We start from the raw sequence: 25,033 nt of genomic DNA on the forward strand, positions 1-25,033 counted from the left end.
CAGAGTGTGCCACACAAAAGGGCCCCAATTTAAGGCTAGAATAGGATGCCCTACAAGATCTGCTTGGTTCTACACCGTTGTTTTTCAACTTCCAAATTATCATTATTGGGCTATTTTAGTCAAAGAGAGGAGGAGGGAGAACAAAGCAGCATGCCTTGCTTTTGAGGAATGTACGATGCTCTTTCGGTGTGAATAATGTAGCTGCACACCGTACGTAACAATAGTACGTAACAGTGTGTGCAACGATGGAAATGGTATACGCGTTGCTGCAGGATTTCGAAATATAAACAAAATTAACGCCATGTAAAAAGTTCATGAACAAATATACCATACAGCTCTCATTCTCTGGAGTTGCAGGACTAGGTAAGTCATAAAAAAGGCATTGTACACTACTGGAAAGCACTCGCCTGCAGGTCAGTCGCAAACTTTCGTGTCGCCTGTAACATGCTGGTTACCTTACAGTGTAATGTACCATTATACCACATTCTGAAATCCTGATTTAACGCATAACACACGTTATATTCTAGCAGTCCTATTACGTAATATTAATGCCTACTGTTCGAAGCTTTGCTACACACACTTGCACGTAATTAGGGATTCTCTACCTTTTTTCACTTTTACAAATTTTTAAATTGATAAAAGATCGGCTCTTGGACTTTGTTGGCTGAGACACAGGGCAATGAACCTTTATATTTTAGATTCCATCAAATCTCCTACAGTTTTTGAAATATTAACTTTACGAGACTCAATTTGTCTACAGTGTACAGAGTTAGACTTGCGTGTTGTGTGTTAAAGTGAAATTTCTGCAGAATAGAGCGGAATCTAAAGCCCGATTGTGAAACTAAGGCGTAAACTGTACTAACAAGCTAAGCGTTAGCTCACTTGAGCCCTCCCATAAGAAAACAGTTTTTGTCAAATTAACTTAATTTGTGACAGAAGTATTATTCCTACGGGAGGGTCGAAGCGCGCTGAAGCTGAAATTATAATTGAGCGCTAGTTTAAAGGAGGAAAAAAATCATGCACATTTTTACAAGCACTCGATAAGCACGTTTGCGGCCTTATAGAGACGGCTCTACAATGATCATTAGAGACGACGATCTGTCTCAGTCTAGCTCTAAGACGGATTTATTTTCAATGGACATCTCAATGGCTCAATTTTAAAAAGTTAAAAGCCAGCTCCCAGTGGGAGCTATGTCAGAACCATCAAACAAGAAGTCTAATAAAAATGCCGGAAATGAGCGATCGATAACCAATCACCCGAAATTTATCTTTTTAATAAAGATTTGATTCTTATAATGCCCCCGGGTCGGTCCGGCCAAATTAAAAATCTGCAAGCATTAAATCGGGCGGAACGGCGAACTTTTTGGCGATTAACATTCTTTCTTGACTTGACGCGTATTTTTAATAAAGAAAGTTTTGCGCCCAAGTTTGCGATGACATTCATTGCTCTCGGGGACACAACGTAAAATAACAGCTTTTTTTAAATAAAAACTTTCGAGTGAAGGCTACGTCGATGGATCACCCAAACACTAACAACGCCTCTGGGTTGACTTTTGCACCCTCGTGATGTGTACGTGCTCTAAAACTATATACTCCGGCAATGTACATAGAGGCCTCGCCAGAGCCCCTCCCTTCGCATATATATACCGGCCGTAACGCATCGCCACCCCCCTCAGCCCCTGGAGGGGGTGAGTGGGTGGCTGATGCACCCGCACTGCAATTGCACTGTGTGTGTCGGCCACCGGTCGCCATTTTGAAACTGCGAATTATTGCGTAAAAATAACGTGGAATGTATTTGGTATTGATCGCAGGAACGGGGGTTGAGGGGGCAGCCAGTCTGTGTGCCAATACTGGAATATTTGTTCCACAGTTTCAAATTTATTATTAACATTTCGGAGTGTTTTGTTAAATTAAATTCCCGGGCGCGTGAATATATATTATTTTTCCAGGCGGCAGTTTTGGTTTTCAATGGTACGAGTATCGAATTAATTTTGACGGGCGGTCAACTAAAATACCTAAAATGCATATTTATTAAAACCGATCTATACAGTGGAAAATAAAAAATTGTGCAATAAAGCGCACCACCTGCGTCCAAAAATAGAGACGTTGCTTTATTGCTCACGTGAACCTAACTGCATTTGAAATGCGTACGTATTTATTTCGTTCAACCCTTCCGCCCCAGCCCTGCGTTGAAAAAGGAAACGAATAAATTCTTTTCAGCCAAGAAAGTTCTCTTCCTTCGCGTTTTATGCTAATTTTCCCGTTTCGAAATTCAGAGAAATAAATTTTGTTTTGTTGGGGCATGAAGGCACACACTTTTGTATAGCTAAGCGTATGTACAACACATGATCACGCCTGCGTTCTTGGCGTTGTTCCGCTACGAGTATATTACTTTTTCCTACTTTGAAATGAATTATTGTGCCTAAATGGAGCTGTCCTATTTCAGTTCATTTTGTAATACCTCGTTGATGCTTCTCTAGCTCTAGCAGTCCAATTATTTGCTTACACTGCGACTTAACATTTTGTCAAATCCTGTGATCGTCTACAAACTGACGTGGAGGAAGAACTGAATCGCTTGTTCTCGTCCACATTTCAAGCCGCCATTCTGCCCCAATGGCCTGAGATATTACATTTTCTCCTCACCTGAACGAATATTTCGTCTCCCCTGGTCGATTACAGGGACGAATTAACTACCCAGGAGGCGCCAAAATTTCCTTCACCACCCGTAGGCCCGTTCCATGCAGGCCGAGTGGAGTCACACCCAACTGATGCAACGCATGAAAACGACGAGTCTGAAGGGCTTTTCTATATATATTTCTATATTTGTACGTACACATAATGTATTCCGTTCCAAAATCTGCATATACCCCTTGATCCTGTTGAGAAACCGAATTGGACGACATGAAAGGTGGATAATGGCCAGCATGCGCTTAGGGATGCTTCAGGGTGTGTCATTTAAATGCTGATGTCACACCAACCTCACGTTCCTCCGTCGAAATCGAAAGTGATGGTTCGTCTACATGGCATTGGGTCCGGCTTTATGTTCTTAACCCTCCACATGCTGTATGTATTATCTTCCTCTAGATGAGTTGGTAGGGGTCTATCCCGTTAGTGTCTCCAACAGAGAGTTAGTGAGGCAGGTGGACAATTTTCGCCTGTGTTAGAGTCTTTAGGCTTGTTCACCTTCATGCTGAACTTGACGGGCACCAGCTCAGGGTCGCCCCCTAAGTGAGAGTGTTCGTCCATCAGATACTAATGACGCACCATCCTTCTGCTCCTCATTCCAAATTTGAGAAGTCTGATCCGCACGACACTTAGGCGTTCCTTAGACCGCCGCATGCCACGGGAGCGCCACAGGGGTCCTGTTGCTGAATGGGATAGAAGAGTTCCCCGCTGGTATCCCCCAAAGGGAAGTTAAATAATTAAAATTATTTTTTTATTTTAATCTAAAGTGATCTATTTTTCTTCTAAAAAGTATGTGCGTCGTGAAAACGCTTGTGATAATAGTTCAAATGTAATATCATTTTGAAAGTAGGTTAGCGCCAATAGGACGGGAATAGCTAGTATTATGATGTCACTTATCAATCATGCTGACAGTCAACAACTAATAAATAAAATAAAGTAATAAAGAAGAAAATTGAACTAATTTTCTTAAATGCATGTACCACAAAAAAGGCTGGGAATTGAGATATTTATAGTACATAAACGGCCATATGGATAAATTCTTGCCATTTTGAACACTTAAAATAGGAGTAATTAACTGTAAAATCCAACTTACGAATATTTGCGAGGTTTAAAGTGAACTGCATCGTTGGCACCTGATTATTCTCAATCGTTTGACATATTTATTATCGAAATATGTAATGGGTTTCCAACTTAGTAAAAATCGTTGATCGCCATGAAATGCAGCAGTTTTCCTTTGTAACAGTAATTAAACGTGACAAATGACATCTGTCATATTGACAGTGACTAAATTTTACAAATTTAATGTGTCAAAATGAGACACTGTCACATGTCACAAAAGCATAGACATCATTTTGAGTGGCTTCTGGGTCTTGGTGGGAGGAACACCAAGCAAGAAAACTCGTTGATACTGATGCAACAGACTATACGTTGCACATTAAATTTAATGTTTTCATAAGTTTTGGAGCAATATCAAGTAATGAAAGTCAACCCACGTGATACAAAGAACTTAACGGCGAGACAGACAGATACAATGCTTTAAAAATCACACAGAAACCCAACATTGGCGGATCTTTGCGTAGTGTTGTGCTGAGACCCTCAAATTGATTAATTGCAAATCCTCGTAAGACAGCAAGCACTTGACGTGTCTTGAAACACTCCAAGATGCAACTTTTTGCAGAAAATGAAGGAAAAATCAAATATCACACGCGGACAAATATTGAAAGACATCACCTTCCGAGGCTAGAAAAACGAGTCAAAAAACGAAAAAGAAGTGTTTGTCTAAGATTTGTTCTTCGTTTTTTTCCTCAAGCACATCTTGTAGACACGACATAAGGGGTTAACGCGTTAACCGACGTGTAGTCAGTCCCGTCGAACATATGCCGGTGCATACGTAAAAAACAAAAGCAAATCGAAGGAAAAAACAAGTGAAAGCTGATGTACTGCGAAGCAACCATGTGGGTGAAGTTCAATTGTTTTCTGTTAAACGTTATTTAAAAGTTGGATCGCCAGTATATAATTAAGGCATTATAAAAAGGGGTACAGGAAGTTGGATTTTTTAGGCCTTTGGGAGTTTTCGGTAATTGCTTATTTAAGAAAAAGGGTCCAGTATTTATGGCTTTTTGCGTTTAAGAGGGTGTTATTTTCCAAATTGATATGCGCATATGGAGATCATTGCATTTCCTCCAACACCGCCTATCGACGCCACACTGCATCTTGGTATACCGGACGTTCAGGCGAACCCTGAACATGGGAGATTAGCATGGGAAATCGATTTTTATTTTCTTGCGCCCGCATGAATAATCCAATTGAAAAACTTTTACATGGATGTAATAGTCTTCAAGAGCGGACATCGTTCCGCAATTTTGGCTCAAAGCGTCTGAAAATTTCAAAAATTTGAATGTCACTCGTAACGTTGGAGGGGGGGAGGGGGGGGGGCACGATTTGAGACAGTCAAGATTAAAATTAAACAAACGCAAAGTAAAAACGTCACGTTAAAACAATTATATTTTTTTTTCTATCTTTCAAATCATTTTTAACTTACTTACGAATTAATTCAGTTAAATGAAAAACCTGAAAATAATTATCACGTAATTTGCTTTAATGGCCCCATAGTAAGTTCCTTATTAATCTAAGGTAATAACATAGAGGCATAACCTATATTTTTTATCTCATTCATCAGAGAGAATCACTTCCAAGAATTTATAATTTAATACAGAACGCACAATTCCTGTCACGATCATCATCATTATCAGCATTATGACCCCCATGTAAAAAATTTTCAGTTGGATAATCCGTGCAGGCGCAAAAAAATATCAACCAATTTCCCATGTTAATCGTCTATGTCCAGGGTTCGTCAGGACACCGGGTATTAAACTTCCCTCTATTAAGGTATACTTATGCACGGGCAAACCCGCGTACTCACAATCTGTGGACTACAACAGACCCTTATAAAACCGATGAATCAACAGACAAAAAAAGTACCCAGCAGAGTTCACGGCTATCTGGAAACAGAGCTTTTTATTAAAGTATGCATATGGTCAACGTAACTATTGATCTTGAAACTTAACCCCCTATTTTAAATAGAGGAGTTCCCAAAACATCTGCTTGCATAGAAAGGGGTCATCACATTATTAAGCGCGATCCGAAGGAAAAAACCATTGAAATTGATTTTTTCAGGGAAGAGAAATGTAAATGACGGTTTTGCTTGGTCTGAGGGGGCGAAAGAAGAAGAGTCATTGTCATTAAGTTTTCACTTGAAAGTCGGTTGGCGTATCCAATTGCCCTAATAACTTTAAGGTACCGTTATGTACCATATGTGTACATTTGTCAGCAATTAATTTTTTCAGTATTTATCAAATTTAAGGTGAATTATATATAAAACGGATAATGTGCAGCAGCCTTTCTCTGCTTGTCTCTTTGATCGTCTAGTTTATTACCACATATGAAAACACCATTTTTGCATAAGAGGCGATGGAAAGTAATGGAGTACGTTTATTTGCTCCTTATTTCCTGATCTGTATGTGGCGGATCATTTATTATGCATAAAATTACGTAATTAAGCCGCTGACATTAATCCCTAGGAAGTATACTAGTTGCTCTAGCGATTTTGCCAGTTTCGTTTTTAAGTCAAAAACTGACGTTGACGTTGACACTTTAGATAATCCGGAAAACAGGTTTTAGAAAATAAAGGTCGCAAATTATTTATTTATTCGGGTAATTTCCTTTTAGTGGAATTGGTTATGTTAGCGGTTACCCAATTTTATATTTTATTTATCCTAATTTCTCACTCGTATCTGTTTAGTAATAATACACTTTAAGTAAAATGCGTCACAAATTGACGTATGCAAAGGCGCTAAAATTTTTGCTCAAAATTCGTAAAACTGCGTCATTAAAGTGCCTCTTCCTAAATTCCTTTTTTGATTATTTAAAAGTAGCCTTGATGCTCCTAAACTCGATTGGTACACACACCGAATACTAGATATTGGTATTTAACAAACAAGTCTATTAATGACCGCGATTAATAATCGCGAATTCTTAATGCATGAGCATAGCGAATAAATTAATAAACTCAAGATTTCTAATGCCTCATTAAAATATGTATATGTTAGTTACAACATTTATTCCATGGACTGCATGGCAAAAACGTAAAAACTACAACATTTCTACGTTAATTTTAAAGGTCACTATCCTCATTCTAAATGAATTGCCCTTCAGCCCAATGTGGAAAACCCACTGTCAAAAATTGTAATCTTCACAAGTAAGAGATAGCCATCACGTTTCAAAAATGGGTATGGTGATTGATTTAAAATCATACATTAATGAAAAATCAGATATTATGGGGATTATTAATTAATTGTTTTGAATTTTGAAACAACTTCGAATATTCAAAATATTCTCAGTAATACAGCTGAGCATTTGATCAGGAAAAATATAATTTACCCGAATTTTATTTTGTTTTATATTACATTTATTTTTAGAAAATAAATCAGTGTTACACCAAAAATTTCGATAATCAAAATCTTCAAAACTCATGTTAACTGAAATAAAATTTGATATACCCCTCCTGGCCACCGTAACTACCAAGCTTATAACCGCCTGATTTTAACACTCCTATAACCTCGATAAACGACATTAACAACCTCTTATATCCTTCTGAAAAAAATCGAGCATATCAAGCAGCTGATTGATATGCCGATAGGAAACGTCCATTCTTCAATTGAAATTTAAAAAATTGGACCCCTTTGTGTGTGGAGGATACCATATGGTAAAAAGAATAATTGTTCCTTATTTCGTAAAGATACACCTTTACTTGTGTTTTAATGCTGAGGCTATGTTAGTTAATCTTTTATAGCAGTGGCGTAGGAAATTCATTTATTCTCCGATATGATTTTTGTTCACGTGGTTCCATCCTAACCTATTGCGTCTTACAAGCAAATCGCGTTTTAGTAACTTACTTAGAGTTAACTGATTTGGGCAATTATTTGGGTAAAAACTTTTTTTTTTTATAGAAGGAAAAATATTTCTGCACGCCTCTTCGCATTGTTCAACCACCCACCAAGTAATTACAAGTATACTTACACCTGTCCAACCACGAGCTTATCGAAAAACCGAATAAATTCGATTTTTAATCCCCCTTATCTTCATTTAGTTCGACGCTATCTTCGCCATAAAGCTTGTCTTGAAGAACGCCAGACAGGTGGTACTCTTATGTCTACCTCCAGGCAGAAAGCAATAATTATCAACGCAAATCGAGTTTTTTCTTCAAGTTTTATGGTCTCCCAGATTTAAACTGATATTATTTGAATCTATTCGATGGTTTTAAATCTTTTATTTTTCCTATTACAGGCGAACGTCCATACAAGTGCCATTTGCCCGAATGCGGTCGGGCTTTCATCCAGCTTTCAAATCTGCAGCAGCATCTGCGCAACCACGACGCACAGGTCGAAAGGGCGAAAAACCGACCCTTCCATTGCAACATCTGCGGCAAAGGGTTCGCGACTGAATCCAGCCTGCGCACGCACACGTCCAAAGTAAGCCATGTACGTATGACACTTGGTTATTTTTTATTTCGAGTTTTAATGTGACTAAGGGCTTTGGGCTCAGTTTTATTCGTCCAGCCAAAGAAGAATTAAATGAGAATTCATCTCTTAAACTGGACTTTGCCGCATTAAGCCCTTATTCCAATTTTTATTTCTGTTTATAATTGTGTTGAAAGTTTTGGTCGCCTGTTTGAATTTGAATACCATCTTTAAATATAATCTAGTATCGCCATGGGTCAAACATAGTTTTTCACTTTTTGTGGGTATCCAAACTCGATGGGTGACCAAAGATCCAGGTGTTTCAAGAACCAACGCAGAACTTCTTGACGCATCCCTTTCCCTTTTTTTCAGTACAGTTATTGTTATTTTATACACTGTGGCTTTATTATTATCTCTTTTTTTCAGATTAAGTTTAATTTTTATTTGTTTCAGTTTCCATTCTCCTGGGTTAGTTTGTTGTTTTAGTTGCAAATTTGAATGTACACCTTATCTTAAGCGATATTTTATTAATTGTATAATGGGGTATTTGGAATTTACACTTATTTACATGAAAACGTGTTAACAAGTGTTGAAACGGCGTTTTGTATCGTGGTATCTAATCTCTATATCTCATCTGTTGCATGTGTATTTTTCGGCGAAAGTGGGTGGAATTATAAATTTAATATTATGCCCCCCTCGAATTTTGTGGTTTTTAACGGTGATAAGATCTACCACGGGGGTAATTAGGCAGATTATGCTATAGCCGGCTTCCCAACATATGTAGAAGCAGTTGCAAAGTAGCAATTTTGGTCAGTGCGTCTTTCTAAAAAGAGTCAAAGCAGCCTAATAGCAACTAGGAAAAAATTAATACAACGAGCAATACATTATACAGTGCGTTTTTAATATTGAAGTGTTTTTAACGCATTTTTTAAATTTAATTAACCCTAATTCACATATTTACCGTTCGTTATCTTATTGTTTTGAACTTATCCTATCATTCTTAAAGTGAAACGACAGCAGTATTAAAACACGCATTAACTACTATTGGAGTACCCGGAATTTTTTTAATAGAAAAAACCACCAAAAGGCCTAGCCACCCCTAGCTCCACCCCTTGCAGATATTTTCGAGGCTTCTTCCCCCAACCCTCTACAGATATTTGCTATTAGCGCGAGGTTAATGCCAGAGTCTTTTTTAAGTATGATGGAAAATTCTGAAGGAAATCGTTCCGCTATACACTTTTAATATTTAATCTGACGTCAAGGCCGATTCTAGCATGAAGACATTTAAAATACCTCATTTGTCTTAAAAACTTTGTTTTATTGCCTTACTAGAATTATTAAGGAATTATCCTCAGTATTCGATAAAAAACTTACATAAATTACTTCAAGGGAAAGCTTGGAACTAAAAGCTTCTCTATACTCATAAGCTGGAGATTTGTTAATAGTATGAGTATACCGTTAGCAAATTATACCACAATATGAATTGAGATTGACGTTGGATGCTATCGCGAGCGCTCTTGGATTGAACAATTCTGAACATGAACACATTCCAATTTCAGTTCATTCACTTTCTATCCAATGAACGCTGATGTTTTTTAATCAGAACAAGATAATTAACTTTGCCTTGCCTCCTACTACAGGTTAGATTTGGTTAACTCCGGTTAGTTCGCGTTTAGTTCAATTTCTTGCCTAATTCAAAGTGTAATGAAATCAAATTTTCGTCTTCATTTTTTTTGTCTTCGGAGAGGATTTATAAGTACCCAGAACGTAACATGTTTCGACCCTCTACTAAGTTGATCCGAAGAATGGGTACAACGTAATGGACATAGTGAATTCCTTGCACGAGGCTCTAGCCAGAATTTTCATGTCAGAACGACCAGGGTAAAAGCAGGACTTCTTGCTGTTTGCCTATGATTTTTAGTGTCAAGAAGATCATGTCCCTATGCAAATGGTTAGACTTTAATTGGCTCTACACTGTGACTATTAAAGCTTTAAAGCTCAGTGATTCATGGACCACTAAGGAGACAAACGGCAATTAAACAATGTCTGACAAATTAAAATACTTGATATCAGTCTATCTATAATCTCAGATTCATTTATAGAATCGTTAAATTGCTGGAATCATCTAACACGGGTGGACGAGAATAGATTGTGTGATGGTTGGAAACGAACCCGACTAAACATATAAGTTTAAAACCTTTTGTTCACCCTCACTCTTATCAAAACAAAGACTTAAGGTTAGTTCAAGTTCATAGTGATTTGAATAGACTTGGTGCAGAATTAGCTCCTTTAATTAAGAATATAAATTTTCCATACGCGACAAAGACATATGGAGTGTTTGTGCCTTGGGATTATCCCCGATCAAATTTGACCTAAGAAATCCCCCGAAAATTTCGTAATTACCCAAAAACCAGCAAGTGATGCCCACAAATCATCACGATCATTTTTCAACCCCTTTCAGCTATATTTTAACTAACGTTAGAGTTTTCGTAACGCTTGACGATTTAGCGTTACCAAGAAGGTTTTGGCTAACCTCAACTATCTAGTTGTACTATATCTACCGCGATTAGACGAATAGTAATTTTAACTATCCCATGTTTGATTCTTTTTAAAGGTAGTTTTTCCACGTTGTTCACTGGTTTGATGGATTCTTACGGAAAATGCGTTTTTTTTGCCGTCACAGTTAATGCTGAATTATACTGGTAACAATTAAAAGGGTCCATCAATAAAAAAAAAATTCTAAGTATTAATAAAGTTAATGAGTTTGACGCAATTGAACATTACAAAGTTTCAAGGCCGCGATTATGCAGAAACTCCCCGTTGATAATCCGTAACCACCAAAACGTAAAGAAAAGGGTAGGAAAAAAGGGGCTGAAAAGAAATCATCAGATTGCCGTAGCGAGAACCGGCTGGCATCAGGTGCGACTTTAATCGAAAAATCTCGTCGTAATCCTTTAATTATTTTCTTAAATATTCAAAAGTTTCTGAAGAAGATCCAAACCTCGTTTCCCAGTATTACGAGAATTACTTTTTTGCTAGGCATTTTCTTCCGGCCACCAGGCGAATTTCTTAAACTTAACACAAAAATCCTTTTTGTATTCATCCAGCATACCATTATTGTTATTGCAACAAAAGCGCCAATCAGGGCCTAGAGCATAGATCCTTCTCACGAACATGTCCAATTACTTAATGTCCAAAATTCATAAGACAATTGAATCCCCGCCATAAATTAATATGAAAGATGGCGCCGATTACGGACAAAACTTTAAAAAGATGCGTGTATTTCGAACATTAAAAATAACTAGCGTGCCACGGGCCATTTTGTATCTGCTTTATTCTACTTTTGTAGTTCTCTACTTGTAAAATCCCCTTTACAAATCCGTTTTTGTCTTGAGTTGCCGCAGGACCGGCCTAAAGGTCGGTTACGGCGAATTTTTTTCCCAGCAAGACAAATCGATCGACAAACTACTCGGAAATACAAAAAAAAAACTAGGACTGACGTTCTTAACTTGTACGTAAACTGCAATTTCGAGCGGAGCTCGAGCTTACAAGGGCCGAATTCGGCCCTGTCTTAAAACACCCTTTCTTTTCGCTGATTTACATTTGGAAGACAGAGAGACGGCATGGCATGAAAAAAGGCTAATCGTCGAGATTTGTTTTGTGTTATTTGTGCAATTTATGGGAACGATAGAAAAAGTTTTGTCTAGATGATAAGCAAATGATAATACTGCAAGGCGTGCGGTTTCGTGGAACCAGGCAATGGAAGTCTATGGCATTAAGACCACCATCAAATTTCACGTTTTTTGAATCGCTTTAACAAAAAAAAATGCCCTATACGGTAATCGTAATTAAATGAAATAAATATCCCGTTTGTATCGCTATTTTATTTTATTTCTAAAGAATGTTTTTGAAAGTTTTAGGCGTTATTTTCAATTCGACATCTAAACTTGAGGTGTCTTTAAAGTTCTCTAAAACACACGAGTATTTATTATTCATATCATTTACGAGTTTTATTAGATTTCTGCGAATTTTCGTAGGGCTTTCATGCATTATTTCTTATTCCCATCCTGCTCTATTTTTTTCGTGTGTACCTCCGCTTCTTAACATTTGCAAAAATGTCCATCAATTTTCCAAAACATAAAATCTCAACCAAATCCTATCTATATAGTATTCGCTAAAGGGGGAATTCTATAATTTTCTTTAGAGAACTTCCATCACCAAGCGAAAAATCCTCACACTCCTTCAGAGGTCTTCTCCAGCACAAAATTCCAAACATACAACAAAAATATCACTACTTCTTATGCGAATAAATGCAAATTGCAGATTTTGTTGATAACAGTAGAGCTCTAGCAGTAAAATAGAAGTCTTAGGAAAATCGAGAAAAGTTTATTTACGTGCTTTAGGCATTCGAATTTGGCGTTATAAAGTGGCTCCTTCTAGCGGAATAAGATCAATCGGATTTATAACTAATCTGCGGAAAGAACGGATGTTCAGACATAGGCAAAGTATATTATTGTACTTGCACGTAGTTAGCATCATTACCGCAAAAGAATCGCACAAGCTTCGCCATCGGGGATGATGGCCGGCATTATATGCTCATCCAAAAATTGACCATAACCCTACAGTTCCATAAAAGATTTTCTTAATTTCTCTTCTCTTTAGTTTTGTCCATATTGGAGACATAATTATTAACTTTCACGTCAAGATTGTAGTCCAGTTCCTCGTGAAGGTTGGCATAGCATCACCACTTCCTCGATTCTGGAAGAATTTTTCTTGTTTACTTTCCATCAAATATTGAATTCGATTCAATTAACTGCTTCGCGAACCTTGCAAGACATAACTGAACTCCGTGTAAAAGTGACAGGCTCTAAAAAAACAAACATAAATCACCATTTAAACGTGTTAAAGTGAGATAAGCACATTGCAAGGCCGATGGATAAAAATAATAACCAAGTTCATTCACTTGATATTTTATTGCAACCTTCCTAACCTATCTCAACAATATTCCGCATATACAGGGTCGGACGAGGATCTTACGTCATCAGTATTTTTATTTCAATGCAAATTATCATTGTTATAAACCGGCTGGTCGGTTCGTAAAGGTAATTGTTATTATTATCGATCGCTTTTTCTATTACGTGTTGCACCATAATATTTTATTAGTCGCAATCAATTTTCTCGTTGCAAGGTAAACGATCTTATGATAGACCAGCAAAATTTGAAATGCTGTGTACTAAAACGAGCCATTAGATTAAAGCAATAAGGTGTTTATGCAATATGTCCAGATGAAGTAAGGTAGTAATTAGAGATAATTTTATTAAGCAAGATGTTGCGTCTTTTAATGACAGAATAAAATCAATTGCGTTTATGCATCGCTTAGAGATCATTTCGCATAGTGGCGATATCGGTGAAAAGGCAAATTTTTCAGTTTTTAGAGGACGTGTAGTAGGTTTCGAATATTTTCACAAACTCGGCCAATTGAATGACCGTGGCCAATTCATATGATCCAAACGTCAATTAAGTCTCACACTACCCGGTAACCCCTTATAAGGACCCACTATCCTTTGCTATCTTACCTGACCTCTCCTACATTTGTTTTAATATTCCCTCACATTACCTTCATATCTTGAAACGTTTCACTATCACCATCTTACGTCCGAGTTTCGCAATATGTTTCCTCCTATTGTTCTGAGATTTTCTAATAATTTTTCAATACAATTCAATTTTTAATATTTCAGTTTATTTTTATTAAAGGTAATTTTGAATATTTTCTCGTGTTTGTGCGAGCTTCGGTTGATCATGAAAATTTCTATATAGGTTAAATTTTTCATTTTTCTTTCAATTGTAATTAGTATTCCACCGATTTTACTGAGGATTTTGTAGAACTCTTCCCGTCATACGGCAATTTTCGATTTACTTAAAATTCTATTAGCTTTTCCCACCATGGGTCTATCAGATATCTTAGTGTTTTTACAGATATTATATTGTTTTGTTTAAATCTCTCATTTTTCGATATCCTCTCATTTTTTTCCAGTCTCCTCCTTCGCCTGTACTATCTTATATTAGTCCGTTCCCCTATGTGTGTGGGCAAGTGGGCTTCAGTACCCTTGACCACTTTTCCAACTCGATTTGCATAGTGATCTCAGTCTCATGCAAATTAATTCAGCATGTCTCAAAAAAGTATTTGAGGCTTCCATTCGATCTTGCGGTTTTTTGGAAATATCTGTTGATGGTGTGTTCCTACCTTGATACCAAGTGCCAACTTGCAAAATACACGCTTGAATTTCTGCGATTTACGGAACCGTATCCACGGATTTTAGAATCTGAATCTTCATCAAGGTTTCTGATTTGGCTCATCTTTCCTTTGCATTAATTCAAATGAGTGACGCAGAAAATACAATACATTAATAGCTCTATGGAAAACCTATAGAAGCTTTAGGCAAAACCAAGGATGACTGTTGTCTTTTAATTTTTAAAGAGAATAATGCTACACGCATATCAGGGGTGGAATTACACACTACTTTTACTGAAACCTAATTGATAATAACAGTCACCCTTCTACAACTAAGCGCTCGGACAAAAACTCGAGAAGTTATCTTCAAACCGAATCATTGAAGGCAATCACAGCTTCGTTCTTGAAGTCATATACAGGGCGTTCTAAAACATACCGACACACTTTCAGGGAGTATAGAGTTAAGAGACAGAAATATTTAGTTCGAATAAAGTTAGGTTCGAAGACCCTTCGTTTTCGAGGTACAGAATGTTTAATTAATTTTTATATTTTTTAAATATTTCATAAACGATTTGAGATAAAACCAAAAATAGGGACATGTTATAACGGGATAAATGTGCATGATCTGGAGTAGACAGAATATTTTCAGCTACATTAGTGATATCCTTGCGTTTCTACATACAAATATAAATGCCTCAGAATTTAACGAAACCATACTTTAGAAGAAGAATATTATTTTTCGATGGGGCATATTCCGCATCTTCATGTCTTCGACCTCTACTAAAAGAAAATTAAATTAATTTGTTCTAAAGAACAAAAGAAAATAGCACTTGGAAATCTATACCGGTTTTCTGGTAGGCACAAGAATGAGAAATTATTTTTTATGTTGAAAACGACTACTTAAACGACAAAGCAGTAATAGGCCTTTTTTAAATAAGAATTGATGGAATACTAAAAAATATATATACACGTATTAAAAAAGTTAGTGACGTACAATTTTTTTCATTAGAAACATCCCATTGAGTTGCCGCACTGGTGAAAGTGAAAATATCCTGCCTACTCCAGAACAGGCACATTTATCCCGCTGTAGCGTGTGCCTAATTTCATATCCTTGAGAGAATATCTTAAGTTCTGAGGCACACGAACCTCAGCGAATTATCCCAATGCCCCTGGGGGCTATAAAATGTTTAGAATGTGAATAAGTTATATATAAGGCCTTTCTGCCAATGCTGATTTTACAGTGGAATTGACCTCAGCAACTGCAGTTGGTCAGCATATATTTGACTAATTCAAGTCTTGGGCTTCCTCCGGATTAATTATCCCGACATACTGACTGGGACTGACCCAGGGCTAGGCAAGAGTTATGTTGAACAGGATGTAGCCTGCAAAGTCTTTTCAGAATTGTGATGAGCCGGTTCGGTGTTATCATCGTGGTTTCAATGACCATACGATATCATCGGCAAACACAAACAGTAATCCAATTTCGAAGGTGCTCTCGATAATTCGAATAATGTCTACCCGATCAATCCACTAACGGCAGATAAGAGGTAAAACCAATATTTAAAATTTTATTTTTCTATTAAAGCGAGGAATACAGAACAAAGAATATGTCAACATTAAATATTTATAGATAAAAACATCCTGTGCTTTTGCGACGTTCAGTCACTAAGTACTCCAATATTTCACTAACTATACATTTTCTCATTTTTGATATTCCCCAGACTATATTTTTCTTAATTGTACGTTAAAAAACCGAACCCCGGATGGAAGAAAACTGTCGTCGGTTTCCATCGACCGGGACTTCTTTCCAATTATTTCACCTTTTTGTATTTCCCAGCCGTTTCACTGTGAGAAAGATAACAGCTGATTTCGCTGATTTGAAATGATACTGATCATTTTTTCGTAACAACAGGAAGATAACAAATATGTGTAATTCCATCCTCGGCCAATAATTTCGCATCATCGTGCCACTGACTCACGGACTGGCACTGACGGTTTATTGTTTCAATAAAAGATATTGAAAAATGAAAAAATTGCCCATCCAAGGTCCCATCCAGGGTCGGCCGACCAACCGCGTGCGTACTAATTTGTTTGCTGGATGCCTTAAGTAATCGTTTGTATTTGTCATACATTTGTTGACCTCATATCTCTTTGTTAGCTGAGATAATACAGACGCGGATTTTAATGTTGCATCGCAACTTTCACCTCGTGCTGAACTGGTGTCTGCAAACTACAAAAGTTGAACGCAAAGAGCAATTATTACGGGCAAATGAACCTCATAATTTCAAAGTGCCGGTGAAAGACATAATACTGGTCCTTTGATAAATACACATCATGTAGGCCCCTATTTAATCACTCGAGCGTTGGCTCCTTAATTTTTTTTTTCTTTTTTTTAGGGAAAAAGCTCTAATAATACATTTTTACCCTCATTTGCTCTAACGAGACCGTTTACCATTTGCACACGCACATCTCCTTTTCACCGTCCTTTGTTATCGCGTGTTCTCGGTCTCTTTTGCTCGCGTGATTGCCACGCTCACATCTCCACGTTTTTTCCATCTTTTTTCCTTTTTTTCCGGAAGTGGGTGGAGTGAAAAATCCGCTTGCGTGAAAAAATTACAAATAAAAAAATTCAGGGGGAGGAGCCGCAATTCGTATCCAACTAATCGCAGGTTATGTTGGAGAAATTTGGGGTTTGCGTATCTATGTAATTCTAGCTTGGGCTCCTGTTGACCAGCTCGTCGTGTTCCTGTACGTCAAAGGACATGTTTGTTGTCTTATGTACAGAGTGGCACTGAAAAAATTGTAGGTAATTTAGGACACAAGCTCCTGTTGGCTCTCTCTCATGCACAGTTTGCCTAGTTCAGTTGGAATCGCATGAGAAACTTTTTGCCAATTTTACGGAAAAAATTATTCTTCGTAAAACGTTCGGCATAAGATTATATTTTTCGAGTCGTATACCGGCTTTCTCGAAAATATGAATTTTGCCCAAGAAAATTTTATTATTGTTAGTTTGAAAAATGCACATTTATCTCTTGTTTATTCAAAACATTTTAACTTTTCGTATCTTAATATGTTTAAATAACAATTACACAATTTAAATAGGTAATGCATAATAATCATTTATTTTGCTAATAAGAAAAGCAAAAAGTTAATAATTTGTGCAACTATGTAGGATTATTTACTTAAGTTTTAAGTTATTCCACTAGTTCCTCGGCATAACATATAATGATCTTAAATGTGTGCTCAACTTTATCTTTGTCTGTGTAACCTTCTATTTCATCTTCGTTGATTGTAACCATAGCATTTCTTTTCTTGTACCGTAACAGTTTTGTGTATTTTTTCTCGTTCGATTTCCCTTTGCCTTGCTCGAGCTTTTGGCGTGGTTTCATCAAAGTCATATGCTGAAGTGCAGCTTCCTTTATACGCCTTACACAGTCTCTTCTCTAATAGTTGTACATGTGGCATTTTCTACCAATATGCGCATTTCCCTCCCACGTGTTTGTCAATATTATACGTACCATCGATTACATGGGAACTGAATCGTCAATAATTGCAGGTACTAAATAAATTTGTAAATGAGAACTATGAATGTTTCACATCATTTCTGTCATTTAGCATGTAGTTTTTGAAATAATGACCTCAAAAATATTAGTTTTGTTATGATGAGTGTAATGCATCAGTGAACTTGTATTAGAAAGTCGTCTTAAAACTGATATAGAACTTGCCAAGAAAAAAAAAAGATGTCGATCATTCTTAACAAATGAATTTTGATATATTGAAATTTTGAAGCGTGGAAAAAAGTGCAATAGATAAAAGATTTCAGTTTTTATCTATCTCTTACCATAACTTGGGGAATCATGTAAAAGCAACTCTAAAATTTAGATTTTTTCAAAATGTCTGCAAAATGAAAAATAATTTTCTATTTCTATTGGGAACCTGCTCCTCTTGACGCGCAACTTTTCGCCCAATTAACGATAGCAACATTATCTTGGTCACACTGTGTGTATCAGTAGTTAATTTTTTATCAGCCTTTATTGGAACGTTGTTGATATAGAAATTTAATTATAACAGCGCGTTGATTTACAATTTTTCTTTATTTTGTTCGAAGATCTTCATCATTTATTTGATAAATATATAGTACAATTACGCGAATATTTCACTTATCCATGTGAATATGATAAAGATTAGTTTCTGAGAATTCAATTGTGACGATTTCCTGATTACCTAGCTTAGCATTTAATCATCTTAATTAAATACATACATAAATATGCATTAACTTAACTCGGGCTCGCATAAAATTTCAGTCACCTTCAAGTAAAAACAAAATATTTTTTTGTCAAAAGAAAATTAAAAAAGGTGCAGATCCTCCCTACTTTCACGGCGTATAATTAAAAGCTTATTTCTTTCTGCGTCAGCCGGAAAATATGCCTCGTTAATAAAAAATGCGCAAGCAAATCTGTTAAAGAATACAGGTAATTACCCCAGCTGAGATAACCAGTGGCGTTCGAAGCTAGTGGAAAAAAAATTTAATCGGCGCAACATTGCAGCACACAATGCAATGTTCATTTTTGAACAAAAAGTCATAATTTTTCAACCAATCTTGGTATCATGGAGTTCACTGGCTGCCGCCGAAATTACTATCTAAATTTGAAAATTCATAATGATACTCGCACACGCCACTGCAGTCATTAAATTTTACCTTCGTCCTTTTTATCTCATTTTATTACAACTTTAAACTCCATGTTAATTAGAAAAACATAACCCAACTAGCTAAAAAGTAAAAACGGACACTTAAACTTTATTTAAATATGTTCATGTAATGAGTACCTACTTACGATACAAACCTCGTTGCCAGCACTTTTCAATGGAACACCCAACAATCCAGACTTAGATCCTCGATAATTAACGCGAGCTTTTGTCAACAGTGTATTGGTCGTTTGCAGCAACATGCAGCTTTGATTGGAGGACCAAATGCCACGTCATGTCCTCTCTGTCACAAGGTGTTCCTAGGTGGGGAGGCTTTAATGGAGCATATGAAGCATACCCACAAGGATCCCAATGCTTCGGGAGTAGCCAGTAAGTATTTAGGAGGTTGCGTTGTTTTTGACTTCATTCGCTCGGCATGAATAAGTGCTTTTGGTAGTGAATTAAACGCATGTTTTTGTTATAAGCGTAAAAAGGAAATTCATGCAAATGGGCCTGTTAGAAAGTTTATGTTTATTAGTAGATACAGGTTATGGGGTTAGGCGTTGCCAAGTTTTTTCCTGAGCACGGATTTCCTCGGATTGTGATACTTAATTTTTCCAAAGTTGAGACAACGATTAAAAAATAAAGATGACGCGAAGATAAACGAAAAGCATCAAACAAAAATGCTTTCAAGCGCTCAATGGCTCCCCAATGAAAAAACCCTTTTATATTTTTTAAGTGCTCTCTAGACGCGTCTCGATTTATAATAAATCACCCCCAAATTAACTTTCTTTTCAGTTATTCTTTCGGATGATTCTCTTTTATATTTTTAGGCCACGACGATTCTTTTAGCTGAGTGCGTTCTGCAAACAACCTATACAGGATCTTAGCAAAAGTTTTTTTTTTGCATGCCGCATGTTAGGCACGGTCTTGTTTTATTATTTGCTTTTTATGCGGTCCTTTCCCCCTCTAGGCGCTTATTATTTGCCCGAGGCGATTTCCGCCAGCGATTGATGGGGTCTGGTACCTCAAATTGGTATATATTTCCTTGACCACTCGTAGCCCCAACTGAAAGTAGAACGTACCAATTTGGGCTTCCAAACGCATACCACTCATCAAGGGAAATCGCCTTTGATCTAAACAACCGCAAACTGTCAAAAATAAATCAAAAATTTCCAAAATTTCGGTTTATCCTTGACAGGGTGTTTGTGAAGGTTTTCTTCTAATATCGATATAATTTAAGTTATTTGGAGACTTCATGACTGCCCTTGCACATTGTACGATTCGTCAGCGAAGGGTGCTGAAAATACAGATTTTCCCTAAATTGAGGGAATTGAGGTTATTATATCGATATACAGGGTGCAAACATTGTTATTCAAAAGCGATCTTAAAATCGACGAATTTGTCGAAAATTGCCATATCCTGGACTGAAACTGGTTGGATTTGATGACTGATCCTGAGTGATGCAGAAGGGTGTCGATTAACTTCAAAGCTAACGGAGGAACTGGAATTATCAAGATTATCTTCGACTCCCGTTCATAAATCTGATGAACTCATAGACCTAAAAAAATTAGAAACTAAGGGAAAAGGTCCGTATTTCAACCAGCTCGTGTGATCTCAGTTAAAAAAGTTCCGGTTGCAATGCCAAAAATTCAATTGAATTCATTTCAGGAAATATAATTTTAATCAAAAAGTTAATATGTGAATATAAGTCGGAACTGCTCCTTTCATCAGAGTGTCAGACAGGGTGTTACAGGGTACAATTTTTTTCTATAGCTGCACTTTTATTCTATTTATCTAGTATTCAGAAATGCGTTTCACACTGTGGCGAAACTCACTCTCCACTCAAGCCAAGCTTAAAGTTCATTATGTTAAAGAGTAATCAGGATGTTCATTCTAAGTAAGCCTCATGCTCCTATAGACTCAAATAGAGACAATACCCATTTAAGAGTGAGCGTGAGCATCGCTTGGTTTTAGTGTGAAACGAGCTTGAATAAATAACGATTTTTTGTAACTTGAATAAATAATACTTTGAATGAATAATACAAAAATACTTGAATTAAAAAAAAAGCAAATTATGTGCTGAGCGTTCAGATTTCTATGTCTTTGCTGGATAAGTGTCTTGCGTACTAATGACGATCGAACGATGCAGTTTTCGTTGGTATTTATTTTTTATTAAACGAAAGGAGGCATAAGCAGATTTTTCCTGCTACCGTAAGACAGTGACATTACCGCACAGATATGGTAAAAATTTTTGCCGTGCACAAAACAAAGTGTCAATGTCAAAACGTTTTTGGGCACTGAAATGCGCAAGGTTAATCATTTTAACACGTGTTTTTAACTCGTGTAATATTTCATTTAACTTACAGAACACGACCATACCAACGCACATGCGCTCTTAGTAAAACTTTTTAAAAAATTCATTTCTTCAGATAAGTTTACATTGAAATAATAACTATCGTCGAATCTTCAGAAGTGCAATATTAAGATATCAAAAAGTGTAGAAGGCACGTAATAATAAATTCGAAAATGTTGAGTTTTTAACCCTCTGTATCTTGATAAAGGGTAGTTAGCCAAAATGTATTGATACGAACTTTTTGGCATTTGCTACCAACAGGTAAATGTCGGACATCAACTCGCGAATGATTGAGATTTGAGATGATTTGTGAATCTTGATGTTCACGAATGAGAGGAGAGAAAACAGGATGGTTTAAATGAGATGACCACTCATTTGATCATAAATCTTGTATTAGAACTGACTTTGCTCTGAACTGAGTTAAAGGTTTCGAAAACGGAATCCAAGTTAAGAAGTAGCGTCAGGTCCAGGATATTACGATTGAGACCTCCTTCCTACAGATGGCATTGACTCGCTCTGTTTCATTGACGAGAGACACGTTTGCACCCTGATCGAGGTACTACTTTAGGTGATAGAGTATATTGTACTGACTAACCAAATAATCAATAATCTTATATTAACTGCTTCTTGATCAAGGTTCCTGGGGTGCTTTGCTTTATCTTTTTTTCTTTCTGTTGTTGACGCCATCGATCCTTATTTAGCAAAGAGAAGGACGGCGAACCATCCTTGTCCGGTTTGCGGGAAACACTATGTTAACGAAGGTTCACTAAGAAAACACTTGGCCTGCCATCCGGAAACGTCACAACTGTCAAGCTCGCTCAGAATGTGGCCTTGCTCGGTGTGCCAGGCCGTTTTCACACACGAATCAGGTACTCAGCTCGATGGAAGGACGGCGAGAATAGTACCCCGGATTTGACAGATTTGAGACCTTCTGTCAATCAGCACAACGCAGCAAATTAGTACCTTTCAGTCAGATTTGTGTACATCCTCCCAGTCCTTCCATGTTTCCTAAAATTTAGGGAAAATTTCTGTTTTTTTGATCTTCCAAAGCTTCAGTCCACATATGTGTAAGGGCGTTAGAAAACCATCGAGCTACCCCAGTTGACGTTTTCAGTTGTTTTATGTCACTAGGCCAATTAGATCTTTTGGCACTTCTCTCACCTATTGATGTCGTGATTTGTACATTTATTTTACTGGAAGTTTTTTGCAAAATTGTAGTGCATGACGATTTAAAATATTTTCCATTTTAGTTGTGTTCATACACATATGTGGACTAAAACGCTTATACAGGGTCGAAATTCGTGCTGGACACAATTCGATCCTGTATATGTAGTCAAAACTGTGACATTCGAGAGACGTAACTGCTTGCACTCACTAACGCAAAGTGCTTGTGCTTAATGCCATCGTAATATTTAAAGACAAAATTGTTTGCACTTCTCTTTTTTGTGCGTGCAAAATACTTATGAAAAGAATTACATCTCCTGAATGCTCAAAAATGACAAAGTTTCCATTTGTGTACCCCGACTAATGTTGAATTGTTATGCCGACAAAAGGATTGCTCACCCATATGGAACACATGCGCATGGACCCGAAACACCAGTTTGCTGCGCAGTACGTCTTATCCAGAGCTGCTGCCGAACGGAGAGAAAGAGAAACGTTGCTGGCTGCAGTTTCAGCTTCGGCTCAGGGTAGCAGTTTGCTTGGATTAGCTGGAATGGGACCAAGTATGTAATTTGTGTTTTTCTCCTTGATGTGCCTTGATAACTTTCAGAAAAAATTAGACGATTTTCCTAAACTTTAAACTAAATAAACAAAAGCAAACTAAACAGTACATACAACTGTAAATAATAATCAATAAAATAATTGCAACTAAATAAAACAAATAAATGATAAATCTTATCTGAAATCTACCCTACAGATCGATTTTCCAAACTCTGTCCACTCGTCATTAAGCACAGTTCCTTCAGTCAAATAAACTACTCGTAAGTAACTAACTCAAAAGTTCAATAGCTCAATTTTTTGTTGTCAGGTATTCCTGGTCCTTTCATAAAAGCGCCCATCTTTGATTACGTACTACCAGTCATTGCTAAAATTGGGTGAAAATACAATTTACTTTTTAGTAAAATCGGTAATGCTGAGCAAAAAAATGTTTCTTCTTGTCCAGCAAAAGGGTAAAAAGATCATACTCGTTGATAATGTTTTTAATCTTAAACTTATTACCGCGTTCTGTGATATGCCCCACTTGAAGCGTGAAGATTTGCTCGTCAATTTTCGAATGTCGATAAGAAGCATTATCACATCCAGCTTCTCACAGCGAAAAAAATTCAAGGTTTTTTCTCCTCATTAGCAAGCGGCTCCCCAATGTGTGCATCTCCTAGTGCTCATAGCGACAGCTCTTCCGGCAACGGACGACTGTCTTCAGCAGGGTCGGAGGCAGGAGGATTGAACAATAACAATAACAACTGCAATACAAAATTAGGTGATATCTTACGAAGTGAGTCCTTATGCCTCATTGCTTCAATAATGCCTTTACCGGTCTTACATTCAAAATCAAACACTTAACCGACATATTTTTTTTATCTCCAGGCAACAACGGGCTCCATCAACAATACAACATGGAAGACCAACTCCAGGCCAACAGGATGGCCGTGATAGCCAGCATGGTGGGCCAAGGCGGCGTGCCGCCAGGTTTAGGATCGGACCCTGCCGCCAACATTGCCAACATTGCCAATCTGGCAATGCGATTGGGTGTTACACAGGTACAAGCCTCTATTGTCAGATGAGTAAATGCATTTATTAACCTTGTGATTGGTTAGGCCAATCAAGTCAATAATGCGTCAAATCCCTCCACGCCCCCGATCACCAACGAAGCGCTTTCTTCGTCCCTTTCCATGAATGCAATGAACGCCATGAGGGCCTCAATGGATATGCGCATGGACGCAATGCGGAACTCAGTAAGCATATTGTGCAAGGAAAATATATTTCGCTGAAAAAAACTGACCGGGAGACTTAATTGTTGAAGGTGATGGACATGTCTCAAGCCTCGCAACAGTCCGCAGCTTCGCAGCAATCTGTCGCCGCGCAGGAGGCTCTGCGCATGCAGGAGGCGGTACTTCGATCTCAGGCTGAGGCAGCTTTGCGGCTGGCCATGACTCAAGGCCTTTCTCAGCTGAACCAACACCAGCAAGATAACAACCACAGCCCGTTACGTCACAACGGTGAGTTTACTTGAGTTTAAAATTGATCTTTGTTTTTTTATTAAATTTTTTATTTTTGTTTTTTAGAAAAACACCTTCAATCTTTCTGGCAATAAAATGGTTCTCTTATTTTTTCTGTAAGTTTATTTTTTAATTTTGGGTTTGGTTTTGATTATTATACCGTTTATTTATAGATTTCAACTAATAATAGTAAATAAAATGCAACTTAAATATTTCCTCTCTGTCGCTACTGTTGCTTCCCGCTATCTCTTTCTGTCGCAAAGTGTACATTTTCGAGGCTTTTCAGCAACCTACAACCCTGAACCCAAGACCTCACCTTGCCTATTCTTCTCGATAG

The 25,033-nt window shown here is 37.2% G+C and overlaps 1 protein-coding gene across 20 annotated transcripts in view; it reads left to right on the plus strand.

The window, feature by feature from the left end:
* dati (datilografo) overlaps positions 1 to 25,033 on the plus strand; it is a 150,938-nt gene that overhangs the window by 115,931 nt on the left and 9,974 nt on the right. For 13 of the 20 annotated variants that reach the window (XM_066288716.1, XM_066288725.1, XM_066288730.1 and 10 more), the window contains 8 exons: positions 8,032 to 8,225; positions 19,362 to 19,512; positions 22,156 to 22,347; positions 23,032 to 23,202; positions 23,826 to 23,972; positions 24,065 to 24,237; positions 24,295 to 24,432; positions 24,501 to 24,696. In XM_066288716.1, coding sequence (XP_066144813.1) covers positions 8,032 to 8,225; positions 19,362 to 19,512; positions 22,156 to 22,347; positions 23,032 to 23,202; positions 23,826 to 23,972; positions 24,065 to 24,237; positions 24,295 to 24,432; positions 24,501 to 24,696 — 1,362 coding nt within the window. Of the gene's footprint in view, positions 1 to 8,031; positions 8,226 to 19,361; positions 19,513 to 22,155; positions 22,348 to 23,031; positions 23,203 to 23,825; positions 23,973 to 24,064; positions 24,238 to 24,294; positions 24,433 to 24,500; positions 24,697 to 24,762; positions 24,813 to 25,033 lie in introns of all 20 variants that reach the window. The other 7 variants (XM_066288726.1, XM_066288731.1, XM_066288733.1 and 4 more) reach the window with 6 other exon arrangements.

The sequence above is a fragment of the Euwallacea fornicatus genome, chromosome 12, assembly GCF_040115645.1.
Source record: "Euwallacea fornicatus isolate EFF26 chromosome 12, ASM4011564v1, whole genome shotgun sequence".
NCBI lineage: Eukaryota > Metazoa > Arthropoda > Insecta > Coleoptera > Curculionidae > Euwallacea > Euwallacea fornicatus.